Here is a 17,269-nt window from a genome sequence, read left to right as displayed (position 1 = left end):
GGTGCAAGCGCTACAAAACTTCATTCCACTCCACTTAGTATTAGCTCAGGCTTAGCCCCAAACAGCGTGATGAGTAATTGTTGTTAGCTGTGGCACTATGAGCTTCAGACAAGGTCAATGAGACAGGCTGCTTTCGGTTAGCGTGATTTTGACGATGCACAAGCTGGAGGGCTCGTCTATCTAATGTGACAAAATTGGGGAGAGACAGGCAAAGAAGCAGACATAGATAAAGGAGAGAAACAAGGCAGAGATTATGCTAGAGTGGCAAAAAGATTGGGTGCAAAAATGAAAGAAAAATCCCATAAAAGTAGATAATTGAAAATCAAGCAGGTCCTAATAGACCGAGACTCTGAGCCTTTGTTCTTTTGCAGAGAGCCATAAGAGCAGAAATTGGATCCTAGTTTAGATAAAGACCTACCTGAGCAAAAAATACTGATATGCAGATACCCTTGGTACTCACCAGGAAGAAATTTGACCATAAAAGTCAGATTTTAATCTGTATTATAAACTGAAATTGTGCAGTAGAAGGTTCATTAAACAAAACAAAGATTAAACAAAGATTAAACAAAGATTCAAAACCAGCAGTGTCATAGCATTTACTATTTTCCTTTTATAATGTGGTTTAAACCGCATATGGTATAACAGTGAATATATAGGTTAAGATGAGACATGGATAGTATGTCTGCAGGTTAATTGGGTCTTTGTGTGTGGGCTTTTGGTGAGTCACAGGGATGAAACCTCAGAGAATTACACCTATATTCTGCAGCTCTACTGAGCTTTTTAGCTTGTTGTAGGTCACTGTTTTAGTCTCACATCGCATTATCTGTTTGGTGCACTCTCACCTCTCCCATTATCCTTGTATCAAGCAGCAGCAGGAAGCCGTCTTCAGAATAGCTCTGATAAACCCACTGCACCCTGCCTGCTGGGCACCACACAGCAGACAGACAAAGATAGCAACTAGCTGGGGAACAAGGTAGACCATTTAGCAGCTAAGGACATTTTTTTCAGAGCCAAAAGGAGAGTAAATGTTGGACTTACAGTCATCAGGTCGCCAGAAATATGATTTCAAATAAATGCTTACCTTGCTCAATGTTTGCTGAATGTCTAAAAACGGCAATTGCTTGCAAACACATTGGCCATGACAACCTTAGGAATTGATAACGTGTCCGATAACGTTTTAGGGCTTTGTGTCTGTCAGCTTCTTTCTTCTACTTCCAGGTTTTGAGTCAATATTTGGGAGAACATGGGATTTGCTAATGCCGAAATGCATAGTGTAGTTTCTCTGTAAGCGTTGAGCAGAAGTTACCTGGACACACACACACACACACACACACACACACACACACACACACACACACACACACACACACACACACACACACACACACACACACAACCTCTTTAACCTGTGCTCATTATCTGCATACATGCATATCCTCCTATGATCTTTTACCCCAGGCCTTCTAGGAAGTGGGCCATCTACTTAAAAAAAATACACTTTCATTATGTCAGGGAGAGAAAAAAAAAACCTCAATTCTCATCTTCGCCTCCCTGTTGCCAGATTAACGAGCTGAGGGTTTAACAAGCTCATTAAGGCGGGGTCGGTGCGAGTCTAATTGAACTGAATGATTGCTCCTGGGGCTGGCTGAACCCAAGGGTTGTGTAGCTACATTTAGAGGCCAGTCCTTTACTACGTACATGAGGTATACCAACACAAATATATATATATATATGTGTATGCATATGTGTGTATATATATATATATATATATATATATATATATATATATATATATATATATATATATATATATATATATATATATATGCACTTTGCATGGCTGGTCAAATTACAAAAATGTCATTGAGGAGGCTGTTGTATTTCACACATTACCAGAAAACAGATTTGTAAGGACACAATCTGCTGCATTGCCTTCTGGTCTATTTATACTGCTGTGTGTAGAAAAACTGGTGTCTTTGCTTCTACTATGCTATATTTCATCCTACATGATTGTTGAGTAACCTTGCAAAATGGTGAATCATAGAATCAAGTTCTTCCTCTTTGATTCAGAAGGTAGTGCCTTTGCCTGAGAAATGCATTGCTTGTTTGTCTGTCAAACACTTTGGATGGAGCAACAGATCTCAACATCTGGCCTGATTGTAATAGCCTAATACCATATCTCTAAATTGCTGCCCACATCTTCATGTTTTAAAGGCTCCTATGGGACACCCACTATTTTTACTGCATCCAGGGCTTAGCGCTGCCCAGCATGGTTGTGATTGGTTTAAAGAAATACAAACAAGCCAGAGCGTTTTTTTTTTTTTTTTTCCCAGAATAAATGAGCGGTATAGCCAGACCATATAGCGTTGACTGTGGAGATAGGTCTGGCAATGCAAAACCAACATTTCCCTGACTACTGTTACCTTGTTGCACCTGTTAGAATGGGGCTAACTACACCTTTGATATCTATTAGTTGAAGCAATAGGATGCAGCTGTACAGATAGTTGTTAGTCGACATACATAACAACTCTTAAATTCTACACTAAGAAAATTGTATGGTAAGTTGTTTTGCATGCATGTGAATAATTGTTAAATGTGTCAGTTACAAAATTCCTTTTGATTTGTTCCTCCTTTCCACCGTTTTTAACATTTTACATATTTCAATTTTTTTTTTTTTGCTAGCCAGATGCAAAAAAGTAGTATTTGATTTAAAAAAAATGGAGGCACAATTGCCACGTTTTATGCATCTGTTTAAATGGCGTACACCTTAACTACTGTAGTCAACTACTGTATGGTGCTCAGCACCGAGTTGTTATGCTTCACTCATCAAGTTGACTACTTGGATTAGTTGGCTAACCTGTTGGTAGAGACGCAGAGGAAGACAGAGACGGGGAAAAAAAACAAATGATATCAAAGAAACGTACTGAAATAGAGACAAAGTAAAAGGATGAAGAGGTGGAACAATGATAGCGAGGGATGAAAGGCGGCATCGAGAGAGGGGGATTTGCTTTGTCACATCATAGTTGGTGTTTGTGTTGGAGATGGTAGCTTATCGCCTCCAACACATTTTCACATCATCTATAAATTACTGCCAGCGGCAGGTCAACGCTATAATAAAACGTCTGGAATAATGCATTAAAAATAGCAGCCCCAAATTCAAGAGTGTGTGTGTGTGTGTATGTGTTTGCTGGTGTGTGTGTGTGTGTGTGTCTCTCCTCGGAGTCAGGATAATCTCAATGGATTGTTAATCCAGCCAGCTCCCTCACTCCCCAGCTTCATTATAATCTACCACCAGCCCCCGTCTCATTTTCTGTGGACACGCACATACAGGTACACTCACACACACTTGCACGTGCAGTCATTCATTCTCACACAGACACATACAAAGAGTTGAACATGAACTTCAAAAGCATGTAATGAGCTAAATGAAAAACACTACTAACATTACACTGCCTCACTCACCCACTCACCCAGGCTGCTGTGAGGATTATCACACAGTCACTCGCTATGAAACAACCACATGAAAACTGCAGTGATCTATCAGTCCTCTGCAGCCCTGCACCTCTCTTTAACTTTAACTTTTCTTATCCTCCTCTTCCTCCTCCTCATCTTCACCTCCCTCCCACTGCTTTAACCGCTCCTTGTTCTTTTTTGGTCTCGCTGTACCTCTCCTGATTCTTCAACTCTCTTTTTTTAGTTTGACTGTCTCTAGTGATCCCTCTCCTACTGTGTGTGTGTGTGTGTGTGTGTGTGTGTGTGTGTGTGTGAAAAGTGTGCACAGTACAAGTGCTATTAGAGTGAAAGCTAAAGAGAGTATTGTTGCTTTTGTGTGTATGGTGCGTTTGCAAACGTGTGTGTGTGTGTGTGTAATAGTTGTACTTTATCATCTGTCTGTTTGAGGAGTCTCTTTGCAAAAGGACAGGAACTGGTTTAAAGCATCGGTAATGACTCTACTGAGCTCTACTTTAAATGCAAATTCAACTCTGGCAGGCTTTTATTCCAGATCCACTGATGCTAACCAGCACGGTCGACATCACACACACACACACACACGCACACACAAAAACCCTTGCATTGTAGCGTGGCATCTCCTCGGCTACCACTTTGCAAACATGCTTTTTACTTCACCTCCCACAGACATACACACACACACACACACACACACACACACACACACATGCGCACATGCACATGCATGCACGCACACACACACACTTACACAGGGGCACCCTACACACTAGTTATTACTAGCACGTCCAGTATATTCTGTATATACTCGCAAAAGCGCTGCATACATGAATGTGGTGCTGAAATTGTTAGTCACTTAATTGATTAGTCATTGGTTAATCACTTAAGTCATTAATCAATCAAACATACTAACCAGTTACAGCTTCTCACATGTGAGGATTTGCTGCATCTCTCTGTTTTATATCATTGTAATTAGACATATTTGGGTTTTAGACCGTTGATAGAGCAAAACAAGACACTTGAAGACGTCTCCCTGGGCAACAGGGATCGGCATTTTTCACTATAACTTTAGTAAAATAATATACATATTTATTGATAATGGAAATAATCATTAGTTGCAGCATTAACACACGCTTTCAAACACTTAAAATAGATTCACCAATACCATTAAATATATGCAACTACGTGCAAATCTGCTCCACACAAACACACAGAACAGCTGCATAACTGAACACATGAAATGATCATTCTGTAGCATTCCTTCGTTCTCATTTTCGTCCTTTCACTCTCTCTCACTCACACGTAAACATCTCACAGGTTTGCTTCTTTTTCTTATCAATTATCTCTTCCTCACAAACATTTACTTCTTGCATCCCTTCACTCTCTCTCTCTCAATAACACACACACACACGCGAACACTCACTCCAAACTTCACTCCTTTTGTGCATCAGTTCTCTTATTCACTGAAAAATCTTCAACTTTTTCAAACTGAAAAAAACAAAAAAAAGAAGCATCTCTTATCCCTCTTCTGTCTGTCTGCTTCTCTCTCTTTCTCTCACTTATACACAAATACTCACACAATATTATCCATCAGCAAAAAGTGTGTTTTACCTGTCTGCTCTCACCGTCTCTTCTCTCTTTGTGTTGAATGTGTCCGTCTCTCTCCTCTCTTGTTCCTCTCGCCTCTCACTGACGTGTGTGTGTGGTTTCTTCTTTGTATGTGTGTTTGTGTGTGTGTGTGTGTGTGTGCGTATCTGCTGCGTGTGTCCCAGGCGATATTTGACTTTCGCGGCAACGGCAAGGCGGAGTTGAAGCTGAAGAAGGGAGAGGTGATCTTCCTGCTGCAACGAGTTAACGCAGACTGGCTGGAGGTAAGAACAGAGAGAGAAAGAGAGAGAGCGTTGGAGAGGGAGGGGGAGAGAAAGAGAGGGAGAGAGTGAAGGACGGAGAGAGAAAAGTAGAGAAGGAGAGAGGGAGGGAAAGAGTGGGAGAATGGAAGGCATTAAAAGATATAGAAGAGGTGGATGGGGGAGGGAGACATAAGCCAAGAAGAGAGAACAAATGAAAAGAGGAGGAGAGAAGGAAGCATCTTAATGGTGATGGGGAATTAGAGGAAAGAGAAGAGTGATGGGAGAAGAGACCAGGCAAGGGCAAGAGATGAAGAAATGACAGGAAAGAGGGAGGGAAGGAAAGAGCGAGAAAAATAGAGGGAAAGGGGGAGATAGGTAAAGATTCTACAACAGAGAGAGGGAGATAATGGGAAAGAGCAGGAAAGATAAACAGGAAAGATGCAGAATGAAATGAGAGAGACAGAGCTGGAGCTAAACAAAAAGATGAAAAGTGAGGGGATAAATGAACAGAGGCTAAATGAAAAGTCAAATGAAAAGAAGATAGTGGAAGATGTTGCTACCCAAATAAGTGGATGCACTACCACCTCCTCTCCAGCTTTTTAAGAAAATGGCCAAAAGTCCAATTTACAGTTTTTGTGTACACGTGGCCATATGTGTGAGCATGTCCAACACCCACTGTAGTACAAATAGAGAGATTATGGGATTATAAAGGACTGATCGTCCCAGGGTGGTGTGGAAGAAGGTGACTAGTCTACACAGAGACCTGACCTCCACCCAGGCTACATTTACATTGCTACGTTTTGGTTTAAAAACGAATATCTTTTGCTACATTTACACCTCACATTCACACTGCTCTTCCGTTTCAGAGCCCCTAAACCGGAGGAATTTGAAAACACTTCTGACCCCGTTTTGCTTTGGAATATCCTGGGTTGTGTTGTCTCAACGGCCGCAAACGGAGACCTTTGGCAATACCGACACTGACGCCAATGTTTTGCCGCCTAATTGGGTCTTATCGGTCATGACGTCTCGTTCTCTCAGACTAAGCTACTAACGTTACCATGGCAACTACCAGCAACGAGCGACGCATACATGCTGCCTCCTGTTTACCTCGGCACGCACGTGCCCAGTATAAGAGAATGCTGATGACATATGCCGTTTGGGCGTGTTAGATTAAACAGTAATTTACTGGAGCTAAAAACACTTGTGTGCATGGAGATCGCTTTTGGGCTCAAAAAAAAAACAACCTAGCACTGTAAATGTAGCCCCAATCCAACTCCTATGGGAAAAACTGGAACATCACTTGTGAGCCAGTCCTGATCATTCAACATCAGTGCCCGACCTCACTAATGCTCTCGTTGCATTTCCCCCGACTCATTTCCTGGTTCTCCTTCTCCATAAACAACATGGAATCAAGGAGAGGGTTAACTTTTCCTGTTACATATTTCCCACTGTGGACAGAAAGCACAGGGGAGACACTTTGTTTCTCCCACTATGCCTCTGGAGTCGGTACTCTCTCCGAAGCTAATCCCCGTCACTCTCTCACTCGTTCTACCACACACTCCCCACACACACACACACACACACCGCCCCGCTATTCTCTTAAAGAGTTCGACGCACACACCAACGCTCACGTAGGCTATGGCGAAAGCGCTGCGTGGAGCCTGCGCAGAACCATAAATCAGGCTTAAATGTGAGCAAATCCCTGCAGCCAGGTCCCCAATTCTTGTAAAAAGCCTTTCCAGAAGAGTGGAGGCTGAGCAGCAGATGAATGCCAGTGGTTTTGAAATTACATATTTAAAAAAAATCTCATATGGCTCTGGCAGTAATGTATTCACGTAATTTGTTTGGGTGTCATGGAGTGTATATTTCCATTTTGCTTTATTTTATGATCACATCTGTGACACCTTGGAAAATGTTGGAAGGAATTAAACAAAAGAGTCCCTACACAAGTTGCAGCAGTGAACAACTTAATTACAGAATATAATAGAAATCATGCCACATGGCAGCACCAGCTGAGTACAGTGACCATGAAGTATCTCCACAGATGTGACTGGAGGCGCCATGCTCCAGTTTCCTTCAGAGGAACAATTACTCAATGAACAAAATGTCCTGATTACACACTGCAAGTGTCACATGTAAGCCATTGCTGTCCAAAAATGGGATGTGGGGCATTTTAATTAGCTGCTCAACACTGGAACAATACAACACTGGAACACTGGTGCCGGCAAATAGTTAAAGAAGGGTCAGGAAATGTGTTTGGTAGAGATGTGTAAGGTGTTGAGATAGAGTGTGAGAGAGAGAAGCCAGGGACTGGGTGAGTGGGAGAGGGAGAGCGATGGAGGAGGTGGAAGCTTTTTTATATATATATATATATATAAAATATATATATATATATATATATATAGATAGATAGATAGATAGATAGATAGATAGATATAATATATAGCTATAGAGATAGATAGACACAAAATCAACATGGAAGGAGGAGGACGATGCACTTATCTTGCCTCTGGCTTTCTAAAGAGATCCACAAAGTTTAACTGAAAACACTGATAATGTATTAATCCTTATATAACACTGCGAAAACACTATCATGTTCTTCTCTTGTTGACAACTTTGCATCTATGCTAGTAGTAGGTGAAGAATCCAACTGGTGCATCAAGGTGAATGTTTCAAACAAACCAGTGGAGAGAAACCTGAACTTTTTCAGGGTTCCCATAGGAAATAAAAAAAATACTTTCTAATTCATGAGCAGCTTCTGTGAAGCTCAGGGGCAGGGCAAGAGGGGGCAAAAAAACCAAGACATGACGGTATCATTTTAAACTAAGACCTTATTAAAAAGTCAAACAACCTAACTGATAACTGTAAAAATGAGAAACTATGCCTTGTCTACATCTATCTACATTTCAGTAAAGATTCTTAATTCTTCTTATTTAATATTGTTTACTGTTTTTTTGTTGTTTTTTTTTTACATAAAACTGTTACCTAATGCTGCTGTGTGTGTGTTTATGCAGACACACTCAGACGCCAGGGGTGTTGTAAAAAGGCTGTATGGGTTTGAGTGTTCGAACATCAGCAGCATATTATGAACAAGCTAATTATTCTGGGAAACTTCTCTCTAGATGCATTATTTTGTTTCTCTCCTTTTAAGTCTTCAACCCATCTCATCATCGGTCCCTTATCACTCCATCCTCTGGGTCTCTACTCATTTGCATTTCTCATCACCTCTTTATCCTTCTCTTCTCATCCTTTCCCTGCTGTCTTCTGTCCTTCTGTCTTCTACTCAGGGCACAGTGAACAATCAAACAGGTATTTTCCCACTATCCTTTGTGAAGATCATTAAGCCCCTCCCAGAGAGTGACTCCGAAGGTGAGAGTGGAGGCCCCACCTACAGCTGTCTGCGCTGCTTCCTGCTCACCCCCTCTGGAGTCAACACCAGGTCTGTTTATGACTACAATTCACACTTCACGACTTTCAAAGTTGTCAAAACTTTGATGTGTGTGTCATAAGTACTAACAGCACAGATTTTGGGGAAATGAAGTGAAGCTAGAGCACACGCAGCACCCCAGACTTCAGGTTGGATGTGATCTACTGTGCGCTAAAAGCCCTCTAAAAGTTGAGATTGTAGCGCGTTTCACCCTCCTGTTGTCTTCGGGTCAAATTTGACCCATTTTCAAAAAGTTCCTATATCGGAAAATTTTTGGAGATAAGATCCATATCAATGCAAATCAAACCAGCTATTAGACTAACTGAAATAAAACCATGCCAATCTCTAGGTATGGTGAAGGGTTTGTGATGATGTGGGGCTATTTTAATTCCAAAGGCCAAGGGAACTTTATCAGGATGCATAGTATCCTGGATCATGAAATAACTGGCCTTTAAAAATACAAATCTGCCTTCCTCTATGGGAATTTAACATAGGGGTATGTATAATTATGTCCCCTGTATTTTAAGGAAGAACATTTATTTATTAACAATACATTATTCATTCACAAAAAAAATTGGTTCCTTAAAAGATCAGATTTTTCTTCATTTTTTTAATTAAGGCATTAAGATCAATTTCCAAAAGATGATTTTTTTTATTCCTTTTTTTAGTCAACTTTAGCATGGGTATGAATACTTATGAGCAGCACTGTATTGAAACCAGATATTTACATACACTTCAGAAAAAAAACACAAAAACTTTTATTTCTTTACTGTCATACATTAAATCAGAGTAAACTTTTTCTGTTTTAGATCATATTTTTTGCATTTGTTAAATGTCAGAATCGAGCGAGGGAGAATGTTTATGTATTTTTTTTATCACTTTCATCAAAGTCAGAAGTATACATACACTTCCTTAGTATTTGGTAGAATTGTCCCGAAACTGTTTGACTTGGGCCAAACGTTTTGGGTAACCTTCCACAAGCTTTCTACAATAGTTTGCTGGAATTTTGGCCCACTCTTCTTGACAGAACTGGTGTAACTAGGTCAGGTTTGTAGGCCTTCTTGCTCACACTCGCCTTTTCAGTGCCGCCCACAAATGTTCTATGTGACTGAGATCAGGGCTTTGTGATGGCCACTCCAATACCTTGACTTTGTTGTCCTTAAGCCACTTTGTAACTAATTTGGAGGTATGCTTGGGGTCGTTGTCCATTTGGAAGACCCATTTGCGCCCAAGCTTTAACTTCCTGGCTGATGTCTTCAGATGTTGCTTCAATATATCCACAAAATTTTCTTTTCTCATGATGCCATCTATTTTGTGAAGTGCACCAGTCCCTTCTGCGTCAAAGCAGCCCCACAACATTATACTACCACCCCCATACTTCACAGTTGGGATGGTGTTCTGAGGCTTCAAAGCTTCGCCCTTTTTCCTCCAAATATACCGTTTATTATTATGGCCGAACAGTTACATTTTTGTTTCGTCAGACCACAGGCCATGTCTCCAGAAATTAAGATTTTTGTCCCCATGTGCAGTTGCAAACTGCACATGGGGCTTTTTTATGGTGGTTTTGAAGTAATGGCTTTCTTCTCCCAGAGTAACCTTTTAGCTCATGGTGGTACAGGACTCGTTTTACTGTGGATAATGACACTGTCTTACCAGTTTCAGCTAGCATCTTCACAAGGTCTTTTGCTGTTGTCCTGGGATTGAGTCGCACATTTCGCACCAAAAAACGTTCCTCTCTGGGACTCAGAATCCGTCTCCTTCCTGAGCGGTATGATGGTTGTACATTCCCATGTTTTTTATACTTGCGTATTATTGTCTGAACAGATGAACGTGGGACCTTCAGGCATCTGGAAATTGCACCTAAGGATGAGCCACACTTGTGGAGGTCCACAATTCTTTTCCTGATGTCTTGGTTGATTTCTCTTGATTTTTCCATGATGTCAAAGAAAGAGGCTCTGTGTTTGAGGTGTGCCTTTATATGCATCCACAGGCGTGCCACCAATTAACTCAAATGGAATCAATTAACCTATCAGAAGCTTCTTAAGTTCAGATTGGAATCATCTGGAGTTTTCTTTTTGTTTAAAGACACAATAAACTTAGCGTATGTATACTTCTGACTTTGATGAAAGTGATAAAAAAAATACATAAACATTCTCCCTCGCTCGATTCTGACATTTAACAAATGCAAAAAATATTTTAATATGTGTTGATCTAAAACAGAAAAAGTTTACTCTGATTTAATGTATGACAGTAAAGAAATAAAAGTTTTTGTGTTTTTTTTCTGAAGTGTATGTAAATATCTGGTTTCAACTGGAGAGAGAGAGAGAGAGAGAGAGAGAGAGAGAGAGAGAGAAACATTAGATTTTAAATAAGAGCAGTTAATGAAGACTGCAAAAAATCTTCACATCTGCTGTAAGATTCAGCCTCTGGACCATAATACAGTAATAGAGGACTGAATCTAAACAGCCAGGAACATACAGTTGCATCATACAGCTCAAGCCAATGTCACTGGCCAGAGAGCCAAGTTTAAATGTCATAAAACATAACATAACGCGTTATTTTGACAGCCCTTATACATACATACATACATACATACACACACACACACACACACACACACACACACAAATACACAAATTAACTGTTGCATAAGAAAAAAGGCTGGATCTGTTGAGTGCAAAAATTGTCCAGGATGAAAGTTAGTGCAAGTGTAGAGACTATGGATGGGTGTGGGGGGTGAAGTGTCAGTGGGGGTCCGGGGCCTTGTTGGTGAGGCTTACTGCTGACGGGAAAAAACTGTTTTGTGGCGTAAGGTTTTGATCCGCAGCATCCTGCCAGAGGGGAGGCGTTCAGTTTGTGTCCGGGGTGAGAGGGATCGGCTACGATACCTGGTTCCACCTTTAGGAGTGAATGTTTCAGGCCGGTCTAAATGTTGTATTCCTGTGGCCGGGTTGGGTAAGTGGGTAGAGCAGGCGCATATATACTTCCAAGCTTATTCCTTGACACAGAGGTTCAGGGTTTGAGTCCGACCTGTGACGATTTCCTGCATGTCTTCTCACCTAGCTGTCCTATCGATTAAAGGCGGAAAAGCCAAAAAGTAATCTCTAAATGTTGTATTCCTTCTTACAGAGATGTGTGTGTACAGGAGGACCTCACTATCCAGCCGACGTACAAGGACCTACTGTCTCGTATGAGGTGGGTGAATACCACATTCTAGACATTTCTGTAACTCGCTATCACTGGGGCCGTTTTTCATAGGGACAAAAGATTTGTGTGAAGTCTGTGTTTTATGTCATGTTTTTAATTTCATTTACACCTGTGTGGTTTTGAGAGAAATAGGAGGATCAATTTTGTGGGTGTTTAGCTGTGGCGGGGGAAATGATTGTATGCAACTTCGCACCTGTGAGTGAATTACAGCAACTTCAATGTGATAATGGAACATAAAACTATTTGATGGAAGCTTAAAGTAGAGGCAGTGAAGCATGTGACAACTATGCTATTTTTTTGCATGAAAGCTCTAAAAGATTTCACATCCTAATCACATTATGCAAGCCTTTTCCCAGTTCTGCCACTACTTTCCTACTAGCATTACATCAATGAAAAAGTACTTGTTGTTGACTTGTAATCTTTCACCTCAACTTTGTAAAGCATGTGTGAAGTGCTCAACATGTTTTATTGAGGCCATTTTAATAAATTAGACTTGAAATGATGGTGATTTGAATCCCAAATTATCCTATTTTGTTCTTTCATCTTTGCGCAGCAGAGCAGATTTCCATATCGATAAACCAACGTGATTGCTGACATGTGTGACCACACTTTCGGCATTTTAACTTCCTCAGTATTTTCTGTCTGTTAATCCCAGAACAAACAAGGATGAGTAAAAGTCCATTAATTCCCCGGCCTGTCCTGAGGGGCAGCATATTTAACTGTTCTGCAATGCAAACCTGCAAATTGCCAGTTGCCCATCAGCTCGTCAAATTAGTTCCTGCGGGACCTCCGATTGCTTCCCCCCCCCCTTCCCTTACACAGCACTTCCATCACAGGATGCATATGCTTATTACACGATCATATCTGTTCTTCTCACTCTTGTTCTCTTTCATTCTCCCTCTCCCTCTATCTCTCATTATCTGGTAATTTGAAAAGGTGAGCGCTACAATTATTAGCCCTCCCCATTCATAATCAGTTCATTTCTTTCGCTTATCTGCTCATTAGTGTTTTTCTGTGTTCAGGCCTATTGTGCCCTGGAGAAGGATGGATGAGACCCTGGTCTTGAGTTTTAATATGCCTTAGCACTGATAAAGGGAGGGGGGGAGTGAAGAGAGCGGGAAAGGAGAGGTTGGTGGTGGAGGTATGAGGAGATAGTGAGTTAGAAAAGAGAAGAGGGAGGATTTTGTTAAACAACAAAGAGGAAGAACCAAAGAAACTGTGTTGAAAAAATGTTGCTTAACTATTGAATAATGAAATAACTTGAACTATAATGCCTTGCCTCAAGTATAAATGAGTCTAAAGTGGAATCAAACCAGTGAATTAAATAAGATGTCACATCACATTACTAATAATAATAACTTAATTTGTATAACGCCTTTTTAAAAACAATCAACAAACGGATTACAAAGTGCTTTGACAGTGGAAACAAAAGCACATACAAATCAATACATAAATATACACATCAATTCAATAGACATACCCATAAATGCACAACATGGTGATATTAAAAACAGAGCGATGGGGCAGCACTAGGACAGAAAAATGAATCACGACTCAAAAAACAAAATGGAGTTAACAGGCAGACAATGAGAAAAGACAGTAAAAAGATACATTTGTTTCTTGTGTGATTTAAAGTGTGCAAGGTTATCATCCACACTTTTAACACATTTAATTACACTCACATTATCAGTGTTGTATCAGCTGATACAAGCAGAGAGAGACTTCAGCAATGCTGCTACTATACTGCCCTCACCACCGACACTAAACTAGTATTTGAGTGTGTATATGGTGTAATTGTATACACTGTGACCAAACTACCGCTAAAGTAAGATATCTTTATATGTTGCATATCTCTACAAGATTTAGATTGGAAATGTAATGTCCTCTAATGAGGAAAAAACACGTTTCCTTTCAGAGCTGTTGGCAGGAAGCGACTTTGAATATGTCTTTGCATGTCCTTCATCAGATGTAACACTCCATCATGTTGTGCCTCTAGGAATTTCATTAACTCAAAACCTCGTAAACTGTGATTGTGTCTCTCTATTTCTGTCTTTTCCATGTCTCTCTCTCTCTCTCTCTCTCTCTCTCTTATTCATTCCTGGACACAAACATTACTCTCTGCCCATACAAAGAAAAGTGAATATAGAGAAAGTGGTAACTTCATATCTGCACTTATTACCCAATTCCTTTGGTCCAGCACATGTTTTCTTAATGGTAATTCGCGCAGCAACATTTTAATTAAACTGTAATATATCAACAAAAGCCATGTGGGGGCAGTCATTTCCTTCACTGAAAGAATGGTGCAGGGTTTTCTTGTTATGTCTTCGTTAAATATCTTTATTGCTTTCAATAATAAAATCCTAATAAAATAAAAAGTAAGACAAAATAAATATATATAAAAAAATGTTTTAAAAAAATACAGTGAGGTTGTTGCTGCTTGTCTTTCTATCTTTATTTCTTTCCATTTTTTTTTTTTTTTACATGTTGAAAGCTAGATTTCAGTTGCTCTCTCGTGCTTTATCTTGCACAACAAAAAGCTAAAGTAAAATTAGTTATATTTACACCACATAATGATTGTTGATTACAAAATGTCATGGTTGTTTTATTGAAGTTATTTGAACATCACACAAAACAACTTTGAACTTTTTATTTCCTTTTTGGAGATATTATGGGAATTCTTCAATTTTGGTATTGTTTTGGTTCAAACTTGAGTCTGACGGCTGTGATGTATTAAACTCAAATGAATAAAAGGAAAAAGGAAAACTTGTGAAAAAGGACATTTGCCCCATAGGGTTACATTGCAGCCCGGTCTGTTACAGCGCTCACGCTTAATACTGGACCAATTTCAAAGATTGTTGTTCCCATCAGTCACTTACACACAAAAACAAAGGAAAATAGAGTCCAGGTTGAAAAAAAACCAAATTACCCTCTAACATCTGAAGTCATTATCTCTCTTTCCGTGTTTCTCTTTTCAGGAAAGTCTTCCAGATGGACAACATCGCCATCAACTACCGCGACCACGAGGGCGACCTCATCCGTATCCTCGACGACGACGACGTCCAGCTGATGATCAGGCAGAGCCGAGATCAGCAGGGAAAAGTCAAGAGACCGGTCAATCAGTTTCCATGGGAACTCCATGTGTCATTGGCCTCTGACCTTTCTGTTTACAATGTTGAGGCCTGAGAGTCGAAACAAAGGGACGTAGAGAAGTCTTTTAGCATTCTTATATCAGATCAATGAACTTGACCATGTTAGTTGCTGATAGTGTTTTCTTGTCTATTCCTTCACAGATACGCATGTTACAAATGTCACTGCTGTTTCAGTTCAGTACATTTACAGAATAACATGTTTAATGCTTTAGTTTTGTTCTTGTTGGAAGTTGTTGCTGTACACTGGATAGGGAGAGCAGTACACAGATGAGTATGCGCAGTCTAAGCCTGGAAGCCACAGCTCAGAGCAAATAAAACCTTAAAGGCATACTATATGTAACATTTCCCTCTTCGGTCCCCCTACAGGTTGTCTCATTGGAACTACAGCTGCACAAGCTAACCGAAGCACTGAGAACTTTGTACGTGTACAGGCAGTTTATTGAATGAAGAGCTGCGGGAGCTCCGTGAAAGGGCTACGAGAGAGAGAGCGAGAGCTACCGGTAGTAGTAGTAGTAGTAGTAGTAGTAGTAGTAGTAGTAGTAGTAGTAGTAGCTAGGTAAGTACAGCCCTGTTTATCAGAGAGGGGAAATCTTCAGACTGCGTCTCTTGGGTGTTGCGGGTCAACAGGTCCCACTTCGTGCAACACAGACACTCCTGTTCGGTGGCCATAGATTCACAATGTCCGCAGGTACACCACAGTTTCCCGAAGTACGAGGCTGTGTTGCAGCATTGACTACCGGTAGCTCGCTCTCTCTCGTAGCCCCTTCACGGAGCTCCCGCAGCTCTTCGTTCAATAAACTGTCTGAACACTTACGAAGTTCTCAATGCTTCGGTTAACATGTATGGACCCTCATTATGCTACTGTTGAAGTTCGGTGATAATTTGAGCCTTTTTAGTGGTACAAAATAGCGATTTATTTTTACTTTCCCTGTGCCCCGAATACTAGCGTTGTAAGCTAATCAGCGGTCCGCGCTAGCTTCTTTCAAGCTACAAACACATTTGATTAGCATGAAAAAATGTCCCAGAGAGCGATCGAGTGGGTACACATCTGTTATTAACCCCTAGGTTCGTTTTGTGCCGGAATTGTCCTTTAAATACCTTTACACTTCTTTCTCAATGGAAACTCAAGCCCCCCTAAATTTCATCTCAGCCCCCCTAAAAATTATAATAATAAAAACAAATGTGTGTGTATATATATATATATATATATATATATATATATAATCCATTTTAGTGCCTCAAGTTAGTTTGTGAACTTGTCTGTTAGTGACAGAGGGCACACAATTACAGGTTCAAATAAACAGGTTTAATATCCTGTGTCGCTGTCGCCAATGCACCTGTAACCCAGTCAATGAAAGTTTTATTTTTTATTTGTTTACGCCTCATTATCATTTCATTTGATTCTGGTAGTCCATAGAGGGACTTTTTTTCATGTTTAATATTTCACATTTATCCTCTGATTACTGATTTAGCAGGGGGGGTTAACAATTTTGCAAGGCACTGTATCCGTGTCACATTTTCATTAGAGGCTGAGCCCCCCTAAAGGTCTGATCCTAGAATTGCCCCTGCTACATTTATTTATTACTGTTAATTTGGTGCTGCAGGGGAAAATCTGAACTTAAAATTGGCTCCTTTCCTGGTAAGTTGCTGACTAATGACTAAGCTCACTAGCTAACTGGTCAGCTACCAATACAGATCTAATCAAGAAAAACGTAATTATGTTGGGGAAAATGCAGCTATTTTATTAGAATGATATGAATAAACGTTACTAAACCTAACGTGAATAAACTTGAATGTATCAAAAAGCACAACCTGCATTCATATTTTATCCATGTGTCTGCATTTCATTCATACTCGCCTTAGGAAATTCAGATATAATATTCCTTTTGCTGTCAGGACAGTTTTTCCTCATCTTTAACGCAAAGTTATTCCCCTCATATTCCTTTTTAACAACCTCTCCCAGGCACTGTGGAAGTTATGCATCTTTAAAAGTTGCTTATCGCACCAGAGGCAACTGATACTTATATGTGTAAACACCGTTATTGTATTGAGTATTCATGTGTGAAAAATTGACAAATCCAGAAGGTAAATATGCATGTTGATACTGTGATGGATTGGAGTTGATAGCTAATTTACATAATTTTTATACGTTTTTGGTTGAGACATTT

The 17,269-nt window shown here is 40.1% G+C and overlaps 1 protein-coding gene across 2 annotated transcripts in view; it reads left to right on the top strand.

The window, feature by feature from the left end:
- ncf4 (neutrophil cytosolic factor 4) overlaps nt 1-15,429 on the top strand; it is a 35,838-nt gene extending 20,409 nt beyond the window's left edge. The window contains exons 7-10 of one of the 2 annotated variants that reach the window (XM_078274996.1): nt 5,241-5,339; nt 8,606-8,757; nt 11,875-11,940; nt 14,928-15,429. In XM_078274996.1, coding sequence (XP_078131122.1) covers nt 5,241-5,339; nt 8,606-8,757; nt 11,875-11,940; nt 14,928-15,135 — 525 coding nt within the window. In that variant the 3' untranslated portion in view covers nt 15,136-15,429. The remainder of the gene's footprint in view (nt 1-5,240; nt 5,340-8,605; nt 8,758-11,874; nt 11,941-14,927) is intronic. The other variant, XM_078275005.1, reaches the window with a different exon arrangement.
- Nucleotides 15,430-17,269: the final 1,840 nt, after the last annotated feature.

This window comes from Sander vitreus, chromosome 2 (genome assembly GCF_031162955.1).
Source record: "Sander vitreus isolate 19-12246 chromosome 2, sanVit1, whole genome shotgun sequence".
Taxonomy (NCBI): domain Eukaryota; kingdom Metazoa; phylum Chordata; class Actinopteri; order Perciformes; family Percidae; genus Sander; species Sander vitreus.
This window is presented reverse-complemented; position numbering and strand designations above follow the sequence as displayed.